Source organism: Leucopleurus acutus, assembly GCF_964270905.1.
Source record: "Leucopleurus acutus genome assembly, chromosome: 3".
Classification (NCBI taxonomy): Eukaryota; Metazoa; Chordata; class Mammalia; order Artiodactyla; family Delphinidae; genus Leucopleurus; species Leucopleurus acutus.
Genome location: NC_139145.1, coordinates 157898882 through 157926551, shown reverse-complemented (window position 1 = coordinate 157926551; position 27670 = coordinate 157898882). Strand labels below are relative to the sequence as shown.

At 35.7% G+C, this 27670-nt stretch overlaps 1 protein-coding gene across 3 annotated transcripts in view; it reads right to left on the bottom strand.

The window, feature by feature from the left end:
* CDH12 (cadherin 12) overlaps window positions 1–27670 on the bottom strand; it is a 678773-nt gene that overhangs the window by 259326 nt on the left and 391777 nt on the right. For all 3 annotated transcript variants that reach the window (XM_082837421.1, XM_082837422.1, XM_082837420.1), the window contains one exon: window positions 19928–20344. In XM_082837421.1, coding sequence (XP_082693547.1) covers window positions 19928–20158 — 231 coding nt within the window. In that variant the 5' untranslated portion in view covers window positions 20159–20344. The remainder of the gene's footprint in view (window positions 1–19927; window positions 20345–27670) is intronic.

Below are 27670 nucleotides of genomic sequence, written 5' to 3'. Positions count from 1 at the left end.
AGGCAATTACAGTCTGTTCTTAATACTTGCTGTTCTACTGAGAGTTTCTGAAAAAGCTGACAATTTGGAAACTAAAATTTCCTAGTGAGAGTTCAGCTATGAAAACAGCAATGTTGTGAGAATGTCGTCTGCTCCATGTGCACTGGTCTTTAAATTAACATGTAAGAGGTGATTTAACCACCAATCAGTATTTTTGTTGAAGTCTAAGGCAATGTTTCTCAAAGTGTGATCACTGGGACATTTCAATCTGATTCAAGAGGATTTTCTGTTAAAAATGAAGATTCTGGGCTTCCCTGGTGGCGCAGTGGTTGAAAGTCCGCCTGCCGATGCAGGGGACACGGGTTCGCGCCCCCGTCCAGGAAGATCCCACATGCTGCGGAGCGGCTGGGCCCGTGAGCCATGGCCGCTGAGCCTGCGCGTCCGGAGCCTGTGCTCCGCAACGGGAGAGGCCACAACAGTGAGAGGCCCGCATACCGCAAAAAATAAAAATAAAAAAAAAATAAAGATGCTCATATCCTACCCAAGACCTACTCATACTCTGTCAGAAAGGAACCTGAAAGTTTACTTTTCTTTTCATTCTTTTTTTTTTCTTGTAACAGTTACTCCAAGTAATTGTGATAAACCCTAAATAACTCCTGCTTTAGGGAAAGTAGGGCTATAATAAAACCTGACTGCTGTTACAAAGACATGGATGACTTTTCCTGAATATAGACACACTTAGAGTTGGACCCTCCCACTGCCCCACTCATGGTACAGTTTGAACTCTCTAACTCTGGGCTTGTTTACATAGGAGGCACTTAACAATTAAGAGCTGTAATTAATATTTTGCTTTATTATGACAGTGAATTTTAAGAGAAACTCACCTAGATTCCAAGTAATAATCTTTTTCAAAAATTTTATTGAGTTGCCATTTTTAATAAAATATATTTTTATTCTATAAATAATTATCCAATATCAGTATGTACAGTATAATATAAAGGGTACAATTGGGAAGACATAGATGATTCTACGTTAGCTTTTTGGTAGTTGTCAGATAGACCAAATCAATATGGCTCATTTCAAAGAGGCAGGGGTTTTAACCCTGGCTACTCTCCTCCACTTAAAAGAGCAGTGGCCTTGGCTGCCTGACATAATTTCTCTGAGTGTTGTTTTTGTCATCTCTGTAATAAAAATACACATGTGACAAGATACAGATTATTAAAGTAAGAGAGCTTCTTATCTTTCCCTTTTACTACCCTCTAAAAATGATTCTGGCTTGGATTACTTCGGTCACTTCTCATCCCCTAGTCCTTAAATTTATCCCTAAATAGTAGGAAACCATTTATTTGGCATTTGTGATGCTTAATCGGACCAAAAAAAATTGTGAGAGAGCATGGTGGAAGAGAATAAGAACTGGAAAACACTTTTCAGAGATTGAGAAGAGTGTAGTTTGAAAAGGGATACATTGGAGGAAGCACCTGGATGTTGTGAGAGAGAAACTAATAAGACTTTAAAGAAATATTACTTGGGGATTATGGGTTTCACTCATTGTCTCCAAGAACTGAAAGTAAAGGTTTCGAATATTTTGGAATTTCTCTTACCACATGGAATATTTTCATTTAACTGCTCTGGGATTTAAACATGTAGGTCACAGCTTCAGACATTTTACAACTCTTTGGTTAAAAATCTCAGGAGAAGTAAAGGAAGTGATGTGTGAAAAGTCTTCAGCACTTTGCCCTGCACAGACAAAGCACAAGTTAAAAAAAAAAAAAATCAACAATGCTTTCTATTAAATTTTATCTTTCTTTGACTTTTTTTCATCTCTCATAATCTTGTTTGAAGTATATTTCTGCTACATTGTTCCCACATATCCTCACAATGATAAGGGAATAGGAGTTTTGTCACTGTTTTATTTTACAATTCATTGGTTTCACTTCAATAAGCACAACTGGCAACTTAAAGCTATGTGTGATTATCTTCTTTCACCCAGTATCTATGAATATTTTCTTGGGAATCGTTCACCTATGACAGCCCACCCAGCCTCCCTCTAATCTCCCTTCTGTTCACGAAGCCACAGAACCAGTTGCGTGGTGGCACAGGCCTTAATTTATTTTTGAAATTTTTGTGCACACACACACAGGCTTTGTTTTTACCTTGTCAGTTTCACCCCTTTGCTTTCTAATGAGACAAGAAAATAACAAAGTTTACTCATCTTGTTTTGATTTGCAAGATTTGTTTTTCCCTAACAATCAATAAATTATATTCAAAACTTCTTTTGACAAAAGGTATATACATTTGTTGTTTTCCACATAACTTTCCCTGTCAAGCTTTATGAAATCTCTTCCTCAATTAAAATAAACATTTACTACACCTGTTAAATTTATCTTAAAATTTGTTAGAGCATGGGAATTCATTTTTAAGTATTTTTTCACGAAAGTAAGTAAAAAATAATAACAAATTAACAGCTTAAATTCCAACCAAGGGACTATTCAAGGCAGAGTTTAAAACCTTTTAGGAATATGTCATTGCATATTTTGCCATCTAAGATTTATGCAGCAAGCATGTTTCGCACTTAGATTTTAAAATAGATACTTGAAGAAGGTTTTCTTATCTCTAATACACTTATTTAATCGTTATGTTTTTCAGGTTTTTTTTTTTTTACATTTAAGAAATCTGAGACTCTCTCATTGAAAAAAATCATCCTAGATTAATGAAGGAGAATATCTGAAGTACCACTCTGATTTGTCTAGAAATATTTGGAGTGGTGCCTTGTAAGTCTTACTGCTCCAAAGCTCTTCATTTCCACTGAAACATAAACTCCCTTGTATGCTCCTTACCCGATAATTGAGTAATTGCATTGTCCTTCTTCAGGGACTAAATTAACATGTCTTAAGTTATAGCTCATTCAACATCATCTCTTTATCTCCTTGAAAGTGACATCATGAGAATGAATAATACGTGTGACACTACTTGCCTTCCCAGAGCTTTTTACCAACAGCCTGGTCTCATTAGGGAGCTTGCTTTACTCTCTGTTAACATGCTTTATTTGCCAGAAGGCATATTAAACACTGTCAAATGCTATCCTGACTAGGCAGGCACACCACCTTCCCTGTATCAGAGTTCCTACTCCTCTGGCTTAGGAGGAGGGAGACCTATTTTTGAACCTCAGCTCCCCGGTTTTATGAGCTACTTGTGATAATTGACTGAACTTTTCTATGACACTACTTTTTTTTACCCTTCATATGCAGAAAACAAAAGTACTGTGCTCCATGATCGGCATAATTGTTGCTAGTATTTTTATCTAACCTCTTACATTTACTCTATCAGCGCATCTCTCATAGCAGTTTTCAAATGTCTCCCATTCTTATAGTTCCTGAGCCTTACACCAAAGCCATAGCTTCCTATGCTTAAGTCCTTATCTCTTTAACACCAAAGGTATTATTTTATAATCTTCCACTGTTATTGAAAACTATCTCGTATCATATCTCATATCTCAGAAGCTGCAGTTGTTTTCCCCTCTGGTCAAGGAAACTTTTTATTCTCCTTTTTACCTCTAAACTATAATATATAATAGAGGTCACTTGCTAAACACTAGAAATTCTACTCTTTCAAGAAACTGTTCTTAGAAACACCATCTCCATTCTGTCATCTCCTCTCCCAACTTCTTAATCTGTTCAAATTCTAGAAAAAATTATAAATAATTCCTAGAGTTGGAGGAACCAGTGTGTTTATAACCAAATTATCTCCCACCATAATGTCAGTAGGTATCTGATGGAGTTTTGGTTTGTATATATTTGATGCTACAAAAATTTCAATTAGATGCTTTCTAGTAAGTCTCTGACCTCTAGAACTTACCTTTGGACAAATCCTTTTCTTAGTTCTGGAGAAAATGAATAGAGGCCTACTTTACTTATGTAAGTATATGCCACAGCACATCCCCACTGATGTAAGGGCAGTTTTCTAAGAAGACATTTTGGTTTGGCAAGGGTCTGTCCAAATCTTAGCTAATATTGACTGTTAAAATAAGATTGAAACTTTCTTCTATGTATCTATGCTATTGGAAAGTTTATAAAAGAGCAGAATAATTTTCTACTAGTAATATAAAGGCTATTAATGTGATTAAGTATGTTCAGTGTACGTAGAGACTCTGATTGAGGCATGTGTTCAGAAGAATAATAGGGGAAAAGTCACCTTAATGATCAGGAAAATTCTGTGTCAAAAACCAAGACTAGGCCATGGGAGAAGAGTGTTATTTTAGGTCTAGAATACAGCTGGTTCGGGATGTTCTTCTAATCAACTGCAAAGGGCATGCTTGGGGCAAAATCGCTGCATGCACGTGTATTGTTTAATAGAGCTATAACAATATGGACATAGCCTTTGTGGCCCAGACAGTTTTCTAAATGATGTACACACTACGGAGGTTGTATAATTTGTCATCCATCAAGAACACTTTTGAAAGTAAAAATGTGTGCTATTAATAATTTTATCCTGACATCAGGCATAACCTTATCCCCAGCTGCATTATTGCTGAGAGGAAAACACTCATTCCCTTGCATCACAGAGATCAGGCTTAGCCTCAAAAAATCAGCAGAGACCTGCACTGCAAGGCCAGGTAGAGCTGGGACGAAGACTTTGTTGCAATTAGCCCCTCACTCCCTGCAGAAGCAGTTGCAAGGACAGCTTCTTCATGACAGGTGCAAGCCACTTGGGAAGGGACTAGACATCCCACTCAGTTGGTTCATGGGAGCTTGTTTTCTTATCATCTCAAAATAGGACCTGATTGTGTAGATCTATATTATTGAAGCCAAGAACATAAGGGGAGCACATCAAAACTTATATTTGCATTTCTGACAGCATTCTCTCTTCCTTTCTATCCAAGTTCACATTTCACTCATCCTAAAATTCCCCCAGTCCTTACCTACTCTTAGTTTTTTATCTATATCTTTTTTTTTTTTTTTTTTTGCAGTACGCGAGCCTCTCACTGCTGTGGCCTCTCCCGTTGCGGAGCACAGGCTCCGGACGCGCAGGCCCAGCGGCCATGGCTCACGGGCTCAGCCACTCCGCGGCATGTGGTATCTTCCCGGACCAGGGCACGAACCCACGTCCCCTGCATCAGCAGGCGGACTCTCAATCACTGCGCCACCAGGGAAGCCCCAGTTTTTAATCTATACCTTGTTTGTTCTTCTGAACTCTCAGCCACGAAGCTTAGTGTATTGAGAGTATATATAGTTATTTTTCTGGAAGTAATTTTCTACTTAACTGAACTGGAATATTCCCCTACTTAGTTATTTAATTATTAACTTAGTAGCTGTTCTTGATCATTGTTTGATCCAAAAAATTTCACTCAGTAATATGTATTCCTAGCCACTAATGAAGGCATCACCTTTGAAATATAAATGAGACTATACTTCAAAACTGATTGAATGACAAAAATGAAATAATCATTTCTTAAATGTATTCAATATCCCATATAATAACTAAAATTTGATATTAAATCAAAGATTGTATGTTACAGAACAATCTAACCAGTGGAGACAAAAACTAGAAATATGCTTGGCAAATTAACTAACAAGTGCATGTTTGTACATATTGATAAAAATATGTCATAACTATCACTTCTAAATATTGAATTTAAACACTGGCATTCTATACTATGAAAACTAGATTTCTTCCATGAAATGCAAAATTTTTAACTTGACATATAATTGAAAAGTTTATTTGTAATTGTTTATTGTAACGAGTATAAAGGAGCCAGGTGTTATACATAACAAATGTGTCTAAACCAACCAAAGAAATGAAAAGTCTGTTAAATAGTGTTTAAATGATTTTATCCACTACTATACATATTAACATTGATTTAATCTAGTGTGTTACAAGTCTCTGGGTCTTGATTTTATTCATTTGTTCTCATGAATATATTTGGTTTTAACTTGACTTTTCTAATACATTGTTAACACTGAATAAGCTCACTTCTTCTGTCCTTTATGATAGGAATCATTGTACTCCCAACAATGTGAGCTATATTAATTCTAGTAATAATTCCTCCACTTTTGTGACTATATGTCCAAGATTATCTTTTACTGTTGTTCTGGCCATTTGGATACCCTTAGATAAGGGAACAAGAGCTTGGAACATGGACATGCTTGTGGTGCTGGTAAATTCTTGGGAAACTAAGGAGTAATAGTGGAAATGGGGATCTATGTCTTACTCCATAGAATATGACAGATCCATCCTATATGATTCTCTTATTCCAAGGAATGAAAATGATATTCTGATTAATCTAGACATCTTTTTGTGAAACCCATGTTCCATCCAGAAATATTACAATGTCCACACTCACTGGGCAAAAAATTGTTGAGTGAGGGTAGCACAGCAACATTAATGACACTTGGCTGAGAATGTTCATACATCGTCCCATACGTGGATTAATTCGCCCACACAATAACCTTATTATTTTCTTTCCATATCATCCCTACTCTACAGATGAGGATACTGAGGTAGTAAGGTTATTCAAAGCCACAAAAGAGGGCAGGATTTGTCATTGCACCCTGCCTGTTCTCTCCCAGGAGACCCATTTCTGAGAACAAGCCTTTGAATGAAAATTCTGAATCCTCAGGACAGACAGGATTGAGTGAGCAGTTCTGAGTGTCTACATGTAAAAGACCTAAGTCCATACAGAATTTTTGTTTGCCAAGGTGTAATTATCTAAAAAATTTTTCTGTAAAGAGCCAGATAGTAAGTTTTTTAGGTTTTGTGATCTAATAGATTTCTGTCCTAAATACTTAACTTTGCCATCATGTGTGGAAGTTGTTATAGACAGTATGTAGACAATCATGACTGTATTCCAATAAAACTTTATTTACAAAAACAGCAGGCTGCAGGCTGGATTTGGTGTGCAAGCCATAGTTTGCCAATTCCTGATCAAAACTCATATTTGAAAGGTTCCTGGTTATGTTTAGGTTTTTCTTTATAGCACTAAATATTTCTCTAGAATTTCCTGACTTTGAAGTAAAGGATAGCATAAGCAGAGGTAACCATTAAGCAGAAAAGAACTTTCAAAGGTGCTTAGATACTTGTTACTATTAGGGGGGGAAATGTGTGATTAAGATTCTTCAACCAAATTTAGTATCAGAACCACTCTTTCCTTCCAGGAAAAATAAAGCAATGGGATCAGGGAAAGGAGTGTATACTGAGGAGCTTGTCAGTACACACACTGGGAAATTGGGGACATGGATTTCTTCAGGAATAACTGGACATGGAAATTACTTTCTTCCATCGTCTCCTGATTTCCACTACTCCAACCCCAAACCGTGAGGACGGAGACTTGCTCTTTCATGATCCACAAGAGCCAGATATTTACAAGTGTTCACTTAACTGGAAACACATAGTGTTTGCACAAGCTTTCATGGGGTGATAAGGAAGGTCCAATTGTTAGGGGCAGAGAGGCGGTCAGATATGTCACTCACTGCTCTGTGTCTTCCAGGGAACCAAGGGATATGCAAACATTCACAATAAAGTGTGTACCTTGGAGTAATTCCCTGATAGAAAATATATGTGTGAATTTTTGGAAGTCTTCAATGATACTATCTAAAAGGAAGTCTAGTGCATCTTTGTACATATATTTATTTACTATTTTTTATCCATTAGAATAGACTCTACTTTTCCCCTAAATTTCCCCTTATTTTGTTCTCTTAAGACATTTTCTAATCAAGGAAGAAAGAAAGAGGAAAGAAGGAAGGAGAGAAGGAAAGAAGGGAGAGAAAGAAAGAAAGAAAGAAAGAAAGAAAGAAAGAAAGAAAGAAAGAAAGAAAGAAAGAAAGAAAGAAAGAAAGAAAGAAAGAAAGAAAGAAAGGAAGGAAGAAAAGAAAGAAAGAAAAGAAAGAAAGAAAGAAAGAAAGAAAAAGAAAGAAAGAAAGAAGGAAAGAAAGAAAAAGAAAGGAATAATTATAATTACCTTATGTTATTTTTGGTCTCAGTTTTATTTTCAATGAAATTTTAAAGCTAGGCTTTAAATGGGATAAGAAGCTCTGATTGTTTAATTAAACAATTTTCTTCAATCATTTGTTAGAAATTAAACTATTGCTAATTTCTATGTGCTTCTTTAGCACTACATGAGTGTAGCTGTAGACTTAAGAAAACATTCAGTGTTCTTATTTGTATACAGTTATGAAGCAAAGGAAGAATTTTAAAGGAATTTCCTGATCATGATCATATAGTGGAAAATAAAAATAATTTAAATGTTTTCCTATTTGATGCTCAAAATGTTTTAAGTGAAGTGAAAAATTACTGGAGCGTTATGTTTTCAACCGTTTCTTATTATCTGTCTTTATTTTCAAAGTATGGTTTTCCTTGTGTTTTAATTTATTTTGTTTGTTTTTTAAAGCTACAACACTGGTTAAAATGGCCTCAAAAGTTACTATTTGAAATGAATTTGCAATAGTAGATGACATCGCCAACATAACTGTGATTCTCTCTTGTCAATGCTACCAATTTATTGTTTAGTTTATAAGTCTACTCAACAGAGAATAGTATTTAGAATCTTTTATATATCAAGTGAAAATATCCTTTCCCATCACTTTGAAAACATTCTGAATTACAATCTCATATCCTTTAAAATGGATGGCTGAAAGTATGATAAAATCCCATAAATAATTCCAAACTATCTCAAGTTATTTCAAAATTAAATATCACTGAATACTTTTTAAAATAAAGAGAAATTTAATTATATATGAACTCTTCATCCCTTATTACAATAAGTCACCATTTATGATGGAAATGGTAATTTTAATCAAGGAGTGAGACTATAATTATAATTATGAGGAGGTTATATTCCAAACAATTATTCATACCCAGTGGCTAAAAGACAAATTATTTTCTATCACTAAGATAAAAAATAAGAATGTATACTGAAAAGGTTATATTTATTGAGAAGATAGTTCATTTGTGGAGACCAACATCACTAAGGGCCAGAAGTAGACTTGGGACATTTCTTCATACATTCAGTTCCACTACTCCTTTATATTTATAATTCTGAGCCCAAAATTCAGAATGGAAGAGAATATGATTTTTCTATGTTGCATAAAAGAGAATGAGAGAGAAAGAGAGCTGTCATTTGACTACTGAGAAAGCAATTCAGTTAGCTGGCAGAAGAAGGTATTTAAACTGTTCCTAACTTCTAACTCACTGTATTACTTGGTGTTGCTTTAGTGAGTCAACACACCATATCACGTTGAGAGATAATTCTCCATTGTCTCTTTTGTTCTTGCAGGTCTTACACAGAAAGCACTGAATGCCCTTTTTCAAGACTATATTTTCAAGAATTTTATATAGCTACAACTTTTGAAATGTTGAGATATATTGTCTTCTTCCAAAGCAAGGTGCACACAATGCTTGTAATGCAACAAAATAACGATAATATCTCCTTTCCAAATGAAGGATGGGAATTATTAGGGTTCCTCTGCTGTGATGTAACCCACAGCATGTGGTGGCACCCATCTGACCTATCCATTTTGCCTGTTGGCACCTGAGGCAATGGGAACTGACTCGATGATGCTGATGCTTCTATTGCCTGCTGTGCTATGAGTAAGAATGTCCATTTTCTATGACCCAGGCATCTCATGTTTTCTTCCAGCGTTCATGAAACTGTGGAATACTGCTTGTTCATGATAGCTGACAGAAAACAAGAACACCAACAAAAACAACAAAGGAGCAGCATTGTTTAATAATGAGAACGAAGAAGATATAGATTGCCAAGAAACATATTAAAGGATGCTCAACACCACTAATCTTTAGAGAGATGCAAATCAAAACTACAAGGATGTAACACCTCACACCGGTCAGAATGGCCATCTTCAAAAAATCTACAAACAATAAATGCTGGAGAAGGTGTGGAGAAAAGGGAATCCTCTTGCACTGTTGGTGGGAATGTAAACTGATACAGCCACTATGGAGAACAGTAAGGAGGTTCTTTAAAAAGCTAAAAATAGAACAACCATATGACCCAGCAATCCCACTACTGGGCATATACCCTGAGAAAACCATAATTCAAAAAGCGTCATGTACCACAATGTTCATTGCAGCTCTATTTACAATAGCCAGGACATGGAAGCAACCTGTGTCCATCAACAAATGAATGGGTAAAGATGTGGCACATATATACAATGGAATATTACTCAGCCATAAAAAGAAACGAAATTGAGTTATTTGTAGTGAGGTGGATGGACCTAGAGTCTGTCATACAGAGTGAAGTAAGTCAAAGAGAAAAACAAATATTATATGCTAACACATACATATGGAATCTAAAAAAAAAAAAGAAATGGTTCTCAAGAACCTAGTGTTAGGACAGGAATAAAGATGCAGACGTAGAGAATGGACTTAAGGACATGGGGAATGGGAATGGGAAGCCGGGATGAAGTGAGAGAGTGGCATGGACATATATACACTACCAAACATAAAATAGATATCTCGTGGGAAGCAGCCACATAGCACAGGGAGATCAGCTCGGTGCTTTGTGACCACCTAGAGGGGTGGGATAGTAAGGGTGGGAGGGAGGGAGATGCAAGAGGGAGGAGATATGGGGATATATGTATATGTACAGCTGATTCACTTTGTTATAAAGCAGAAACTAACACACCATTTGAAAGCAATTATACTTCTGTAAAGATGTTAAAAAAATAAAGTATACAAATGCCATAAAACAACAACAGAAAAAAGAAATAATGAGAATGAATATGGATTAAAAGTCTACTCTAAAGTGCTTACGTTGATATATGCTATATAGTAAATCTCCTTTATGCAATCTCTATGGGAAATTCCAGGAGTAGAAAACATATGCTTCTATAATAGTAATTTCATATATTAGGTGTACTGATTAAATGTCAGTAGCAATAAATTATGTTGCTCCTCACAAACAACGAAACATACGTAGATAGTACCTCCTATGACAGTGGTCACACTTTTTTCAGAGTCAAGAAAAAGGAATTTTTCTCAAATATCTGTTATGTTTAAAGTGTATCCAAAGAACCCCTCTATATTACAGTGTAGGTCCGAGTGGCATAACTGTGGCATAGATTCATCAATTCAATATTGTTGGAAGATGAGAACATTAAATTTGAAATCTTTATCATTCAGGTCACTTTGTACTTGCTTTTTCTGTTACCTTTTCATACAGGTGGCCTTTCCCAGGGTACTTCTCTAATCATTCCATTGGGCCCCACTTCTTATCATCTGGTATAATATGTAAGTGGTAGTGGTTCATCAATGTTAGCCAACAGAAAGCACTGTTTTCCAAAGAATCCAATGAACTTTCTTTTAACTAATGTTTTACCAAAAAAATTTTGGAAACATACACATAAACACACACACACACACACACACACACACACACACACACAGAGTGATCTGTACTGTGAAGACTGTGACAAATGCATCTGGGTTATTTCTGGTGACAGCATAATCTGGATATATGATGTTCCACTATGTTCTTAGTCATGTGGATTGACACACATGTGCTTTCATGTGGATAATTATTATAAGACCTGGAAATTAGAATCGAAGCCTCTGAACTCTTTATCTTAGCTTTTAAGTAACTACTCAGGCAAATCCCTAAATAATATAGAGAAGTGGTCAGAAGAAGAGGAAGGATTGAAAGATAATTAGAGGTAAGGTGGAAAACCAGGAGGAGAAGAAAGAAGGAGAAAAAGAAATGAGTGCTCAAATCTTAAAGCCATCCATGTTATTTTTGAAATGTTGTTTTTAATGATTCATATATTGATTTAAAGATAGTTGAATTTCACTCACAGCCCTGACAATTCAATTAAAATAACCCCATTAGACCTTTATGGCATAGCTATTATGAAACAACTAGCATGCTAGAAGCAAGAAATAAATTGTAAAGGAGAGAGAGCTGGCATACAATGGGCATCCACTATTTGACAAGAACTTTAGCATATTGTGTTATTTATTTACTCAAATTCTATTTCAGCAATTTTCCTTTTAGATATATTGCTGTCTAATCATACCTCAAAATGATTATTTCAAAGACAGCCTCACGTATTGAGAGAAACTATAAAACTCAGGGATTTGTTTAAGAACCAAGGTGTGTAATAAAATATCAGACTTACTTAATGGTTTATTCTGATGTTTTGCTACAGAAAGAGCAGGTAGCTAAAGATGCTTTGATTGGCAGCAAGGTCAATCCATTTGGCAGCAGAATGGGTTAGAAACAAGACCTTGATTTAGGGCACTTGAATATACTGCAAAGGTTCTCAGGTATGTAAGTGAGGCAGGAGTCAACAGGATGCATAAAGTTTTAAATCTTGTATGAAAATTGAGCTGGTGTGATGAACCTTGAATCTCAAATGAGCAGGGATTACTCTGATATTGAAAGCTCACACTTTAGGAGTAAACTGAACCATGAAAAGCACATTATGGGCTTTTCAAAAAGCTATGTGACTCATGAACTAAAGAGAGAGAGAGAAAAAGAAAGAAAGAAAGAAAGAAAGAAAGAAAGAAAGAAAGAAAGAAAGAAAGAAAGAAAGAAAGAAAGAAAGAAAGAAAGAAAGAAAGAAAGAAAGAAAGAAAGAAAGAGGAAGGAAGAAAGAAAGAATGGAAGGGGGAGGGAGAAGGGAAAAAGGGAGAGAGAAAGAAAGAAAGATGTTGAGCCATGAAAATAACTTATGTGTTGGTATAACTTTATGATATAATCTGCATTTTTATTGGATGCAAAGAGATATGTACATGAGTCAAAATATCACCTCAATATTGTGTTAATTTAGAATTTCCAGATAGGCAAATAATTTTGCAGTGCAGTTGTAGCCATTTTAATATGCTATTTTACTATCTCTATTTTTCTTTCTTTCTTATTCTGTTTTTTTTACTAATCCAAAACAAATTCTACATATACTTATTTAAAAAATGAAATTCTATTGCTACTGCCTTGACTTTTGTGTGTGTATATATATATATATATATATATATATATATATATACACACACACACACACGCACATACATGTGAATACACACACTTGCAGGCATACCTTGTTTTATTGCATTTCACATTATGGTGCTTCTCAGATATTACACTTTCTACAGACTGAAGTTTTATGGCAACTCTGTGTCCAGCAAGTCTATTGGCGCCATTTTTCCAACCACATTTGCTCACTTCCTGCCACTGGGTCACATTTTGGTAATTCTCCCAATATTTCAAACTTCTTTGTTATTATTATATTTTTATGGTGATATGATCAGTGATCTTTGATGTTACTACTACGACTTGCTGAAGGCTAAGATGACGGTTAGCTAGCATCTTTTAGCAATAAAGTTTTTTTTTTTAAATTAAGGTATGCACATTGTTGTTTCAGACATAATTCTACTGCACACTTAATAGACTACGTACAGTGCAAACTAACTTTTATATGCTCTGGGAAACCAAAAACTGTGTGTGACTCACTTGATTGCAATGTTTCCTTTATCCCTGTGGTCTTAAACTGAAGCTGAAATATCACCGAGGTGCGCGTGTATATAAAAAAAAGCGTATCTTTTTATTGGTATGTCTCTTTGGAACCTTAGTGTTTGTAGTTCCATCCTGGTTTCTCTTGGACTTCTTTTTTAGTACTCTTCTGTCTATTCCATCACAATGACTCCCAAAAGAAACTTCAATAATGAATTGATTCAGTGACCTACACCTTCTCCTCCTTTCTTAGGGTTTCTTGCTGGTGAGGAGAATCACACATTGCTGATTAGTTCTACCACAAGAAAATATTTTAAAAAGTCATTTCCCTTAAGTCATTTATATACATCCTATTGTTTTTTTTCCTCTGGAAAATATTAATAGAATCCCTATCAGATCAAACCAGCATACACCAATCAATTTCACCTACACTTTTGAAATGCCATCTACAGGCTGTACCCATCCCTTTCTCCTTTCTTCAAACCCTAGAGAAAATGATTAAAATCACTTTGAGTAAGTTTACCTCTGGCTCACTAAATGACAAAATCAGTAGAGGTGTTCCAGTCATTGTTTAACTTGACCTGTGGAGCTTGAAATTATTTGTCATTTCTTATTCTTAAAACTTTATTTTATTTTCCATAACACTCTTACACGTTTGTCTTTTACTTCTTATTAATTAGATCTATCTATTCTTCATCTGCTTTTCAGTTAAAAATCAGGGTTCTCATATCTTCTCTGTAATTTTTCCTAGCTTGTTACCCACTTATGTGATTTTGACCACCATCTGTATACCAATTACTCCTGATCCTGTATCTCTACCATAGGATCTTTTATGAACTCTAGATTAATGTGTCTAAATATTTATGAGATACTTCACCTGGATACTTCTAAGCAACTCTGGATATATAATGATTAGCAGTGATCCTTTTATTTCTTACTCTAAAACCAAATCTATACAGAATACCAGCAAAACAGAAGCCAGGAATCTGCATCATTTTTTCCCCTTCTCCCTCTCATCTTTACATATGATTATCCACTAATTATTTTTCTCATCCTTTATATTCTCTTGACCAATGGATCTGGAAATCCTCTATTGTCTACTTTTCAAATGTCCAACTCTAATATCCCGTTTCCTTTATTACTTTCGAGACAATCCTACTGTGACCTTCCACTTCATATGCTCCTCATCTCCATGTCTGTTTTTCTGTCTCCAAGTCCTTCAAATGGATCTCTGAGTAATCATTCTAGGACTGTAATTCTGTCCATGAGAATCCTCAACCAAGATACTATGGATCCTGATGCCTTTAAGAACAAATAATACTGTAATGTACAGCATGGTGACTACACTTAATAATACCGTATTCATATTTGAAGGTTGATAAGACAGTAAATCTTAAAAGTCCTCATCACAAGAAAAAAAAATTGTAACTGTGTGGTGATAGATGTTAACTAGACTTATTGGGGTGACCATCTCACAACGTATACAAATGTTGAATCATTATATTGTACACCTGAAACTGCTATTCTATGTCAATTATATCTCAATTAAAAAAAATTAAAAGAACAGATATTACTGATCTTGGTACCAGACTTGAGCCTCTGCACTTTCTCTATTTACCTACTCTGAAATGTTGGTTTCACACTCTCTGACTATATTGAAATATGGTTATCGAGCCTCACCTAGCACTTTCAAGCCTCAGTGCTTATAAAAACTTTTCCTCAGACTATCTTTTCTGAAAAAATAAAGTCATCCTTCGAGACTCATCTCAGGTGCTTCATCATCTGTGAAGCCTTCCTTGAATTCCTCCATCTTCTAGGCATAGTCATAGATCTTCCTTTGTCTCCACAGCTCCTCGTAGGGTCTTTGTCACAGTATTAAAATTAATTGTTGTATTAAAATTATTGTTCACTCCTAAGATGCTTATAGGACAATAAAATGTGATATCTTCTGGTGCAATGAAACTAAATTACCCGGCTTAAAATCCCAGTTTCAGTATTTATTGGGTGTTGGGCCATGGGAAGTTATTTAACTTTCTGTGCCTCACTTTTCTGATGTGTAAAATGGGGCTACTAATAATCTTCCCCCTAGTGCTGTTGTGAAGACTACATAAATTTTGGTAAGTAAAGGGTTTAAAATCCTGCCTTAAGATGCTCAATAAAGCTTACCTGTTATAATTGCAATCTAAAGACATTCATACTTAAATTTATCCCCACAAGACTTAATGCTTTCTGAAATTGTAATGCATTCTCAATGAAAAATGTTAAATAAAGAAATGCCTCTGAAATTAGGTTTAGATATGCTTCAATTCTTAATATTTCTGCCATTTTAAACACTTTCAACTTAAGAATTGCTGCTAACAAAGATCATCTGAAGTGACAACTCAATTTTCTAAATTATTATTTGAAGATGAGATGGGTAGCATTTTCTTGATACATAGCTTTGAGGCTATGACATAATTTAGTACTATACAGACAAAGGCACCCAGTTATATTTGTTGGTATAAGCAACTTACTGTGCATGTGTGTGTGTATGTGTGTGTAAGCAAATGTGCACGTGTGTGTCTTTAATAATAATTTTTTGAGGTGACTTTGAGCAACAGGTAATAAATGAATTTAAAATGTTTGCTGATCAAATTAATTTCTGTGTTGCTCTGCAATATGGCACCTTACACGTGTCCAAGTGTTGTAGTAAATCCAAAATGTCTATTTGAGAAAAGCATTGATTTTGCCTCTTGACACACTTGGGATGTATTTGTATATAAAATAATATTCATTATAAGCAACACCAAGGTTTAGTCTTTCTTGAAAGGATGTCAACAATAACACCTGCTCCTTTTAAATATTAAATATAACAGTGTTGAGGCTAATATCTATTAAGCCACTCAACCACCCCCCTTTAATCTCTACCGGAAGAAATCCTTTTATATTTGAAGGTAGGGAAATTGCTTTTTTCTCTCAATAAGTGGAGTTTCCAAAAATGGGAACTCTACAAATTAATACTTTCCATGTATGTTCTTGCTGAAAAGAAACATACATTAAATTTGAAGCTCACTTAGAATAGTTCAGTTGACCATTGTGCTTGACACTTGTGCACTCCCTTGACACAGAGTTCCATATTATTTATAGTACTTTGCTTTACTATGAACTGTCTCAGAGCTTTTTCAGAAAAAAGCAGGAGCACAAATATATTTATATGTTTACACACATATATATAATGCTTGAATTGGTCCCAATGTTATCATATCACTATTCCCACATCTACAATCATCAAGACAGAGTTAATTAAACTTTAATTAGTTTCCATGTGGAAAGGAAATCTTGGCAACTGTTGTTTCATTTGCATCAGAAACATACATTACCTGAGAACCATGGGTTTTCATTATACTTTACAAATGGGGAACCATGTGTCTATGAAAATAATATTTTAATTTCATAATAGGCTAGATCTTAGACCTTTTTAATCTATTTATAAATACTAATTCATCTCTTAAATGATTTGGGTGAATTCCATACTATCATAGTAATTATAAAAATAGAATTCAAGGCTATCAAACAAAGCTTGCATAAGCAGCTCCGAGATCCTTTTAATCATGTCCATTGGGATGTGAAATTCTACACTAGCTAGGATAGATTAAAAGTCAATTTCATTAAATTTTCAACAAAATTTAAATTTTAACCTCAAATTCTGGCAAGCAAAGGCTATGGATCTGCTTTAGTCAAAACCAGAGAATGGCTTCTCAGCAGACATGCCCAGAACCTCAATGCGATGTCCAGCTTCCATCACAAGCAGAGTTGATATAACTGACACCGAGGAGGCAGAGTTCTAGAGCTATGCTACCTCTTCATTTGTCTTGGATTTGAAAACTCAATCCTTATGCAAAATCAACTCACAAGTAATGAGTGCACAAGGACAACATGAAATTATCTCACCATAGAAAAGGTTAGTGATTTTTTATATTCTGTGATCACATAGAGGAATCATACAAGCAGAAACTACGTATGGTAACATCAGGGGACATCCATGCTTGGGAGTGCTTTCCTCAAAAGTTGCTAAGGCCCATCTTGTGCCGGGGGCTATTTGTGGAGCAATGCCATCTGAGTGGGGTGCCCTGGGATGGATTAGAATTGCTTGGACCTCAGTAGACATTTCTCTCCTTTAAGGGTCTCTCTGACTTTCTGCTCAATTTTGGGGTTCACCAGATACCATATGGACCTCAGGACTACCACCTATGGAGTTGTCCCAGGGCCACAAGACCAGGCCCTGATTCTTAGTAGACGGCCTGTCAAGGATATTACTCCTGCTAAACGGCACTGTATATTTTTAGCAAGATCACTAAAAATTGGACTGCCAGAATGGTACTCAAAGACTGATTTGATGTGACTCAAATTTTATGTATAGATAGGTACCCCACAGAAAATAAATTTGCTCAGGACCCATACACAGTAGTGTAATAGGGAAGAACAAATCTGACTCCATATTAGATCTGTTTCTTTTACCTTTGTACTCTGTTGCCTATGCTTAGTCATGCTGGCTCTGCACCTTTTATAAAAGAATGTTGCCTATCGCTTGAAATATACAGGATAACCTATTCTCAAGAATCTGACCTTTAAGAGTCCATTCATGTAGAGATAAAAAGTTGCAGAACAGAGAATAACTTTTGTCTTGTTGGAGGTTTACAGGAACATCCTGACCTGACCTATGTGGACAGCTGCAAGAACAAAGGATTCCGACACCAAGAAGTTTGCAACAACTAACCACACCCCTCCCTCACCTTGCCTTAAAAGTGCTTTGCTGAAATCCTTCAGGGAGCTCAGGGTTTTGGGGGCAGGAGCCACCCATCTACTTGTATCGCCCTGCAATAAACCTTTCTCTGCTCCAAACTTTGATGTTTTGGTTTGTTTGGACTCACGGTGCATCGGGCACATGAACTTGTGTTTGGTAACACTAGGGCAACCCTGGCTACATGTTCATTTTCAGCAAGGTTCTATCTGAAGACCTTCCCCACTGTATTATTCAATATTTTAAAAATAAATTTCCAAAAGGTAAATTCTAAAATCATAGGGCAAACAATTTAGATCTTGAATAGATTTGCTTCCTTTGAGCCAGTATTAGAATCATAAGACTCATCATGTTTCTCATTAATTTAGGTTTTCTGAAATCTCTAGGGACTTTAATATTACAGAGACATAATCTTCTATATCAGCTTCCTAATACTCCTTCTACTATGGTTTTCCATTTCTGTCTTTGGATTTATTTTAAACTCTCTTCAAACATAAATATTTTTATTAAAACCATAGAAAAATCTTTTAGAAAATTAAAAAATGGAAATAACAAAATCAAAACGCATAAAATATTTATTTTTCTGGAAAATATTCTGGTATCATTGATATGGTCTATCTATTATAGACATGAGTCAAAAATTTTATGTAAGAAAAATAGCAGTGAAACACAAATGTGCTAAAATGGATAGTTGCCATCAACTATTTTGTGAAAAAAATTTAATTTATTTAAAATTACAATAAGATTAAAATTTGTGTATTGTGTTGAGATTTATGTGTACATATCTGGGTTCCAGCATTTATTACTTTGGCCATAAATAGCTTCATAAATAGCTTGTAAAGCCTATAATAATGGAATTATTTATAAAGTATAAGCAAGCCAAATCAAATATAGAGCTTCCTCAACTTATTGGGTTACATCCCAATAAATTCATTGTAAACTGAAAATATTGTAAGTTGAAATGCATTTAATACACCTATTCTACTGATTATCATTACTTAGCCTAGACAGACTTAAACATTCTCAGAACACTTATATTAACCTACACTCGGGAAAAATCATCTAGCACAGAGCCTATTTTATAATCAAGTGTTGACTATCTCATGTAGTTTATTGAATATTGTACTAAAAGTGAAAAACAGAATGGTTATGCGGGTACAGAATGCATACTGTTTTCACGACATTGTAAAGTTAAAAAATCCTAAATCAAACCATTGTAAGTCTGAGACCATCTATACTCCAGAACCACAATCTAAATGGTATATCATGTTTTTTAAGAGGGAGGGAAAGGGAGACATTCTGGTCATTCAAAGATATCAACAAAAATGTAGATTATTTACACCTGCTGATTTTTCCTGTCTCTCATTGGTAAACAATTCCAGAATGGCTATGACCAATAATGTGTTATAGTAACAGTTTTAATTTCATTTACACATATTAACTTCATGTCTTTGGCGAATAATGCCAAAAATAGGAACAGAATATATATTAACTTCATTAAAATAACCAGGGAGAATGGAAGCAAAGAGGGATTAAATGATATTCCAAAGCTTACCCGGGCCATTGAGTCAGGAAGAGAAACCAGGTCACTCAGATTTCAATTCCAGTGTTCTACTCACTGGTTTGTTCAACTCCTGTGCAAAACATCCACACACAATACACAATGCATAAGCCCCTTTGCTATCAAGTTGTTGTCAAAAGAAACACGCCATTACCTTTCCCACATACTGAGGCTCGGAGCCCATGTATTCCTCCAGCACAAAAAATTGATTCCATACCCAGCCACGTTTAACTCGTTGGAAATGTGATCGCCGCCCTGGCAGGTGGATAACATTCTCTCTTGGTTCTGTGGCTAAAGTCTGCTGTGGCTGAGGTTGAAGTGGTGTTAGGAGACCTCCATCAAACAGGACCCAGAGCAGCAGGGATAAACAGTTCCTTGTAAGCATTGGCAAAAGCTTTCCTACAGCAGAGTAATAAAAACTCCAGCACTTAATGCAGTATTGTGGAATCCAGGTTTGAGGTGTCTGTGGCCTCTACCACTTAGCTTTCTCTTTTATTGCAGAAATGATAATGCAGGCATTGATCCTTTTGATGAAAAGGCTTCTGCTATATTATATTCCATCTAAAGGGACCTATAAAACAGATTAACAAAGATACATTAAATTGATAGAATTACATGATGATAGTCATCAAAACTTTCATTATATCTGCCAACATTTAAAGAAACAGAGAGGAAAGTCTTTAAAAGAATTTTATTGGTAAATGGTCACTGCTCTTTAACCTGTTAACTTGGATAAAACAACTAAGTTTTTTTACAGACTTGAAAAGTATGAGTTACAATAAAGCAAAAGGTATATCATAAATAGAAGCAATCATTTTTTTAATTTAATAATCATATTAAGAATAAAACAGGGATCACTGTTTTTGTAATTGAAGTATAGTTGATTTACAACGTTTCAAGTGTACAGCAAAGTAATTCAGATATATATATATATATATATATATATATTCTTTTTTAGATTTTTTCCATTATAGGTTATTATAAGATATTGAATATAATTCCCTGTGCTATACAGTAGGTCCTTGTTGTTTATTTATTTTATATATAGTAGTGTGTATCTTTTAGTCCCGAATTCCCAATTCATCCCCGCCTTTCCCCTTTGGTAACCATGTTTGTTTTCTATGTCTGTGAGTCTATTTCTGTTTTGTAAATAAGTTCATTTGTATCACTTTTTTTATATTCCACATATGAGGGATATCATGTATTTGTTTTTCTCTGTCTGACTTAGTATGATAATCTTTAGGTCCATCCAAATGGCATTAGTGCTGCAAATGGCATTATTTCATTCTTTTTTCATGCCTGAGTAATAGTATATATCCATTGTCTATATATACCACATCTTCTTTAACCATTCATCTGTCAATGGACACTTAGGTTGTTTCCATGTCTTGGCTATTGTAAATAGTGCTGCTATGAACATTGGGGTGCATGTATTTTTTGTATTAGAGTTCTTTTCCAGGATCACTATTTTTAAAGTGAACTGAAAGTAGGATTTCACAAACGGCACAATTGACCTTTTGGGATGGATAACTCTTTGTTGCTGGGGAGCCAGCATGTGCATTTTATGATTTCTAGCAGCACCCCTTTTCCTTTACTCGATAGATGACAGTAGCATCCTCTCTCACAGTTTTGACAACCAAAAAATGTCTCCAGACATTGCCAGATAAATATTCCCTGGGAGGAGCAAAATAGGCCAAGATTGAGAACCAGAGATTTAGAGAATAAGGAAAAAACAAAGCAGTTTTAAAAAAGCAAAAAAATTCTCTGAAGTTAGAGAATAGGAAGAATAGGACCATGAAAGAAAGAATAACATAAATTACTAAACGTAAATGATCTTACTAAGATGTAAGTTATTGAGAAAATCTCAGATTGTTTTATAAGTCTTTATTATAAGCTTTAAGTTAAAAAAAAAGTTGCTCTAGCCTTGGCATACTAGAAACACTGGATAAAAAGGAATTATTTTGTAGGTGGTGTGCAGCTCAGAGCAACCTTGGGTCCCTATCAGATGGACAACCTCTGCCCTGCATTTAGGTAAAATGAGCTTTGAACATCTCCTTACAACAAACACTTTTTTTCATTCACTTATCTAAGGTTTGGGTGTTTACAAGGTACTAGGACCTTTGTTAAACAGTAGATAAGATAACAGACACAATCCTTCCCTCTCTTAAATCAGAAATGGAAAATAAATAGTCATATAAAGAAATGAGGGCAAATTTACCAATGCTGTTAAAAAAAAAAGATAGCAAACAGAATATCCTGATGGCAAAACTTAAGTGATCAAAACTTGAGTTAGCAAAAGCCTGTTATAGGTGCCAACTGCAGTGAGACCTAAAGGTGAGAGCAGATCTATGTTCTGTAAGCAGCATGGGAAAAATGTGGTTCCAGCCAGGGAAGTTTCATGCATTTGGCACTAGGGGCCCGTTGCCCACAGCCTGGGAAGTTTCCAAGGGCCGAAAATGTTGGAGGTCAGAAATTATGTACAGCATTTCCAAAACAAGAGAACTAAAATCAAAATCAATACATATTCAATCACACACCTATAAAACAGGGCATTTTGTCAACCTGTCAATTGCAATTTGGTTTAATGATTATTCAGTTACATACAATATAATAAAAAGTATAATGCATTCTTTGCAAATATTCAAATTTAAACATTTAACGTGGGAGCAATTTACTATGCTTGAGTTAAGATTTGAGATGGGGAGGGTTAAAATTTATACTTTGAGAGCATCCTACAAGGACACTCCCAAAAGGAGAAATAAAGCAGGATATGTATTTTTTTCTGGCCTGAAGGGGTGCACCTGTTAGCTACTAACAAAAACATAAACAGTATATATTTTATTGCATCTTTTCATTCTGGCAAAATAATGTTCATAAAAAGTTAACTTAGACCTATATTGTACAATATGCTAACCACTAGCCATATGTTGCTGTCTAGTTGAAATCTCGCAAGTTGATGTTGAGATGTGCTCTACTTTTCAATTATATACATATCAAAAAACTAGTACAAAAAAAATAATGTAAAATCCCACTATTGTTTCTATATTTATTAGTTGTTGACCTGATAATATTTTGGATATAGAAGTTAAATAAATATAAACTATTTAATGTGACCTATTTCTTTTTAATTTTTAATGTGTTTACTAAAAAATTACAATTATAGATGCAGCTTGCATTTGTGATTTGCATTATTTTCTACTGAATAGAACTGATTTAAACAATAGAGTTTAAATCCCACCTGCAATTTCTACTTAAGTAATGTATTCTTAACATTCAAAATTCGAATATCTAGCACAAACTGTGTCATGTTTGTGTGACAATATATTTGCGATGTCCGAGGATATTTGCAACTCTATGCAATAAACCTGTGGAAAAATAATGTACGTTTTCCTCATCTGTTTTCAAGTTTAAATTACTAACACCAAAAACTAAAATGTTTTAATTTCTTGTATTTTCCACCTTGTCCATGTTTCTTCCCCTACTCATGTCAATCCTACCCCAGGCATATATACAGAACAGATGGGGAGATAAACATGAGTAGAAAAAATGGATGTCAGGAACTCTAACTTCCCAAACCTAGTCTATTATATATAATTAGGTTGTATTTTTGCCTTTTTGTTCCATTGATTTTTTTCTCCTCCATTTTTTGGGGGCATGAGTTATAAAAATTCAGATTTTAGTGAGCATTGATACCTAAAGTTATTTCTTTAAACAGTGTCTTTTTATTTTATATTAGAGATTTTTAATATTGTCCAGCTGGCTATATTCATCATCAGTACCATCACTGAGTCCAGATACCCTTTCCCCTTGGAAGTGGAGGTGTCTGAAATCTGAGTTTTGATCTCCTTTTAGAGGAATCTTTCAGAAATTCTAATTGGCCCACATCATCCCCCTTTTGTCACCTTAGAATGGGTGTTTGTGACGTGAAGAAGAATGTAAAAGTAACATAGAAAGTATGTTTTTTCATAAGCTAATTCCCCAGCACTGTAAAGATTCACATCACCAAAAACAGCCCCTAAATGCAAAACATTGTCATGAGGCTGAAGTGAAAAGGAGCCACAGAAGGGTACAGTGTGGCAGAAGAGCCCCCCATTTCCCTCTCCTCGTGCCCACTTCTTGTTCTTTCCTTTGGTTCTCTCTGGACACATATTCTACTTAGCCTGCTGTGTCCTGTATCCCTGCCATCAAATTACTTTCTCCTTTTTGTTAAAATATGTTTTTATATTTACAGGAATATTTATGTATGAGTAGTTTATTTAGCTGATATTTTCATTAGGATGGTGATGGCCAGGGGTGACCTCATAGGTTCTGAAGATATGCACTTAATCTTATTCTTTGCCATGAATGCTGCTGTTTTAGTATGAATTCTGCAGAAGACAAAGCTTTTTAGGAACTCATATACCACATTGTAGTAGAAAGATCTATAATTAAAAATGTAAAGCCGGGCTTCCCTGGTGGCGCAGTGGTTGAGAGTCCGCCTGCCGATGCTGGGGACACGGGTTCGTGCCCTGGCCCGGGAGGATCCCACATGCCGCGGAGCGGCTGGGCCTGTGAGCCATGGCCGCTGAGCCTGCGCGTCCGGAGCCTGTTGCTCCGCAACGGGAGAGGCCACAACAGTGAGAGGCCCACGTACCGCAAAAAAAAAAAAACCAAAAAACCAAAAAACAAAAATGTAAAGCCTTCTCACTGTATGCTGAGGATGTAACACACAGCACGATGACTGTAGTTAACACTGTATTGTATATCTGGAAGTTGCTAAGACAGTAGATCTTAAAAGCCAGGATTTTTATGATGATATTCATGAACTTAATAGGGCCTGCATGATCTACCTCTACACCATGCTAGACCCTTGCCATTCTCCCCTTCTCTCAAACCCTTTACTGATAAATAATATTATTAACAATAGTAATAATTTATATTACAGGTTTATTTGTATGATTATTTGTTCCACTTTTCTGAGTAGAGTGAACAGGGGCTAAAAGAGTAGCAGTGATGTCTCTTTTGTCAGCTTTTCTCAGCTGTGCTGTTCCTGGCATCTATAACAGTGTATTGTAAGTACCAAAAAAGCATTTGCTAAGTTTGAGGGAATCAGTCATCAAATGATAATAGCCAACTTTCACTGAAAACTCACTATGTTCCATATAATGTTGTGTGTTCTGCACCAGTACAATTGCTCTGTGAAGGTGTTATTATACCCATTTGACAGATAGAATGGAGGAATAGAGAAGTTAAATGACTTGACCATTGTCCACAGAGGAGTGCATAGCAGGCGGGTTTGAATCTGGGCACTCTGACTCAAGAGCCCATCCCCTTGGATTCTGTTCTCCACTATCCCTGAATGAACGAATGCATAAATAGATGAGAGCATCAAGGGTTTCAAATCCTAGCAAGACAATGAATATGAGCTTGAAGACCTGAGTTCCAAATTCTTTTTCCAAAGCGAAGTAGTTACTTCAATATTGGGCAGCGTAAAGTTTCTTAGACTCATTTAGATCTTCTGTTAAATTAGAAGATTTGAAGCAATTAGGTCAATATAGTTCCTTTGAAGTCAGGAGGTTCAGGACCCCCAGCCCTCACCCACCAGGATGTAAAAAGAGACACATAATTCTAGGCAGAGACAGAAGAAAAGAAAAAAAAGCTATAATAGACATGGCCAGTGTGCTAACAGGACTGGATGGTGGCTGAAAACTCAGAAACGGCACAACAGCCCAGCTAATCCACCCAGCAAGGCGCTAGACAGGCCAGGTGACCCAAAGCACAGAGAAGGTAAGGCACTTTCCAGCTGTCCAGCCTCTTTCCAGTTAGACTGAACTGGGGGTGCTGTGCTGGGGTCTGTCAGATGAGAGGGCAGCCTGTGGGATCTAAGTGATGACTCTGAATTTGGGGGTCACTTCCAGGCTTGGTATAGTTTTAAAAAATCATAATAAAAGAAACAAATGAAAAGATAGGCTTTGGAACAAGACAGATCTGAGGAATAATGTCTAATAACGTCATAGCATAGTTTTACGCTAAGTAACTGTCTGTCAAGTAGCATTTGAATTGTGGGGACACCATCAACAATATTCTTATGTCTGTAGAGCTAAATACAAGAAGAAATAAAATATATGTTAATCTCATCACTCAATTAGAACGTGTATACACACGCATTTCCTAACTCATGTTATTGCCTTAGGATCCTAAAATCCATTCCAACACTCTAGAAAACTGTGGTGCTTCAGTGAACAGAGGAACAGATATTATTTTCAGTGCATGATGCAGCTCCCAGCAGATCCCAGCCTCCAGCCACGTTGTCAGCCGGGGAGTTTTTAAAGTGTTATATCACAACAAAAGTAATGCAAGGAGATTGAAGGACTCTGGTTCTTAAGTAAAAGAGAAACAACTCCCTCAGGCATGAAATATAGCCAAAATTACAAGGAAAAATTATGAGGAGCCATCAACCTGGGTACACGGGCTCCAGCACCAATGGTGCTGTTACAAGGTCAAGAACAGAGACTTGTTCTGAGGTGTCAGCACCCTATGGAAACATGGGAACTTTAAAGAAGACATATTTGTTACAAAGGACATCACCAGAGATGCGTTTTACTCCATATACTGGATTTCGGGCATAGTGTTTAAAATTTTACATTTGTCTATTATTCCTAAATTTTGTGGAGCCAAATTGGCTTTCCAAAGACTTTCCAAACCCAAAGATGAGTCTCTGGAGCCACACATTGCTTTTAGCAGAAGGGAGATTTAAAAAAATGGTCATATATCAAAGCAGGGGTTAGTTAGATGTGAAATACACAGTGACAGCTTTTCCGTTAAATGTGTCATTAGAACTGAGAGATACCGAAGGCTGTGGTTTCTGTAGTTACTTATTTAATTTTGGGTGTGTTTGTTTTTAAGAATAGCTCTTGAAAAGGGGTCTACTTTATATAAATTACACTGAAAGGGTCTATCTTTGTTAGATGATGTCTTACTAGGTTGACAGGTATGTTAATTATTACAAGTGGTTCTCGTTTTTGGAATACATTGGGGATGAGCAAATATCCCTACCACACCTCTCTTGGTCCTAGTAAGCCCAAACCAAAAGGAAATTTTACACTCTCTCTGGTGCAGCAAAATCTTAACCCCAACTCTTCTATTTTACAAACTTAACACTGAGAAGTAGAGAAGTATGGATGGTAAAGCCACTTCCATTGTCTCCTAGAAGTTAAATAAAGATGTCTGAAGGTGATAATTACTCTCTGATCTTGATCTGTGGAGTTCATTAATCCTTGCTCTCTGACTTATCCAGACGCTACTCTTTACTATATATATATATATATATATATATATATATATACACACACACACACACACACACACAGTAAATTATATGATACTGGTATCATCAATAAGCTAAGAAAAAATATCTGTGGGAGAAAAAAAAAGAAACTCAACATGGGACATCTTTCTAGTATGGATGACAAGGAACACAATCTCTCTCCTTCCCTCTCTCGGAAGACAGATTTGAGTACACATTTACATTCATGGTGTTATTTTTAACTGCATTGTTAGAACACCCTTGATGTGATGTTCTGAAAAAGGCAGTTTACTTCTTTGGTGTTCCTCTGCAAAATCAATAACAACAGTCTACTCATGAGAAATACATTAGACAAATCCCAACTGAGTGACATTCTATAAAATGCCTGAGCAGTACTTTTGAAAACTTTGAGTGTCATCAAAAACAAGGAAAATCTTGGGAATTCCCTGGTGGCCCAGTGGTTTGGACTCTGAACTTCCACTTCAGGGGGCCCAGATTCAATCCCAGGTTGGGAAACTATGATCCTGCAAGCCACACAATGTGGCCAAATAAATAAATAAAGGCACGTCTTGTTTAAAAAAAAAAAACAAAAAAAAAAAGGAAAGTTGTCAT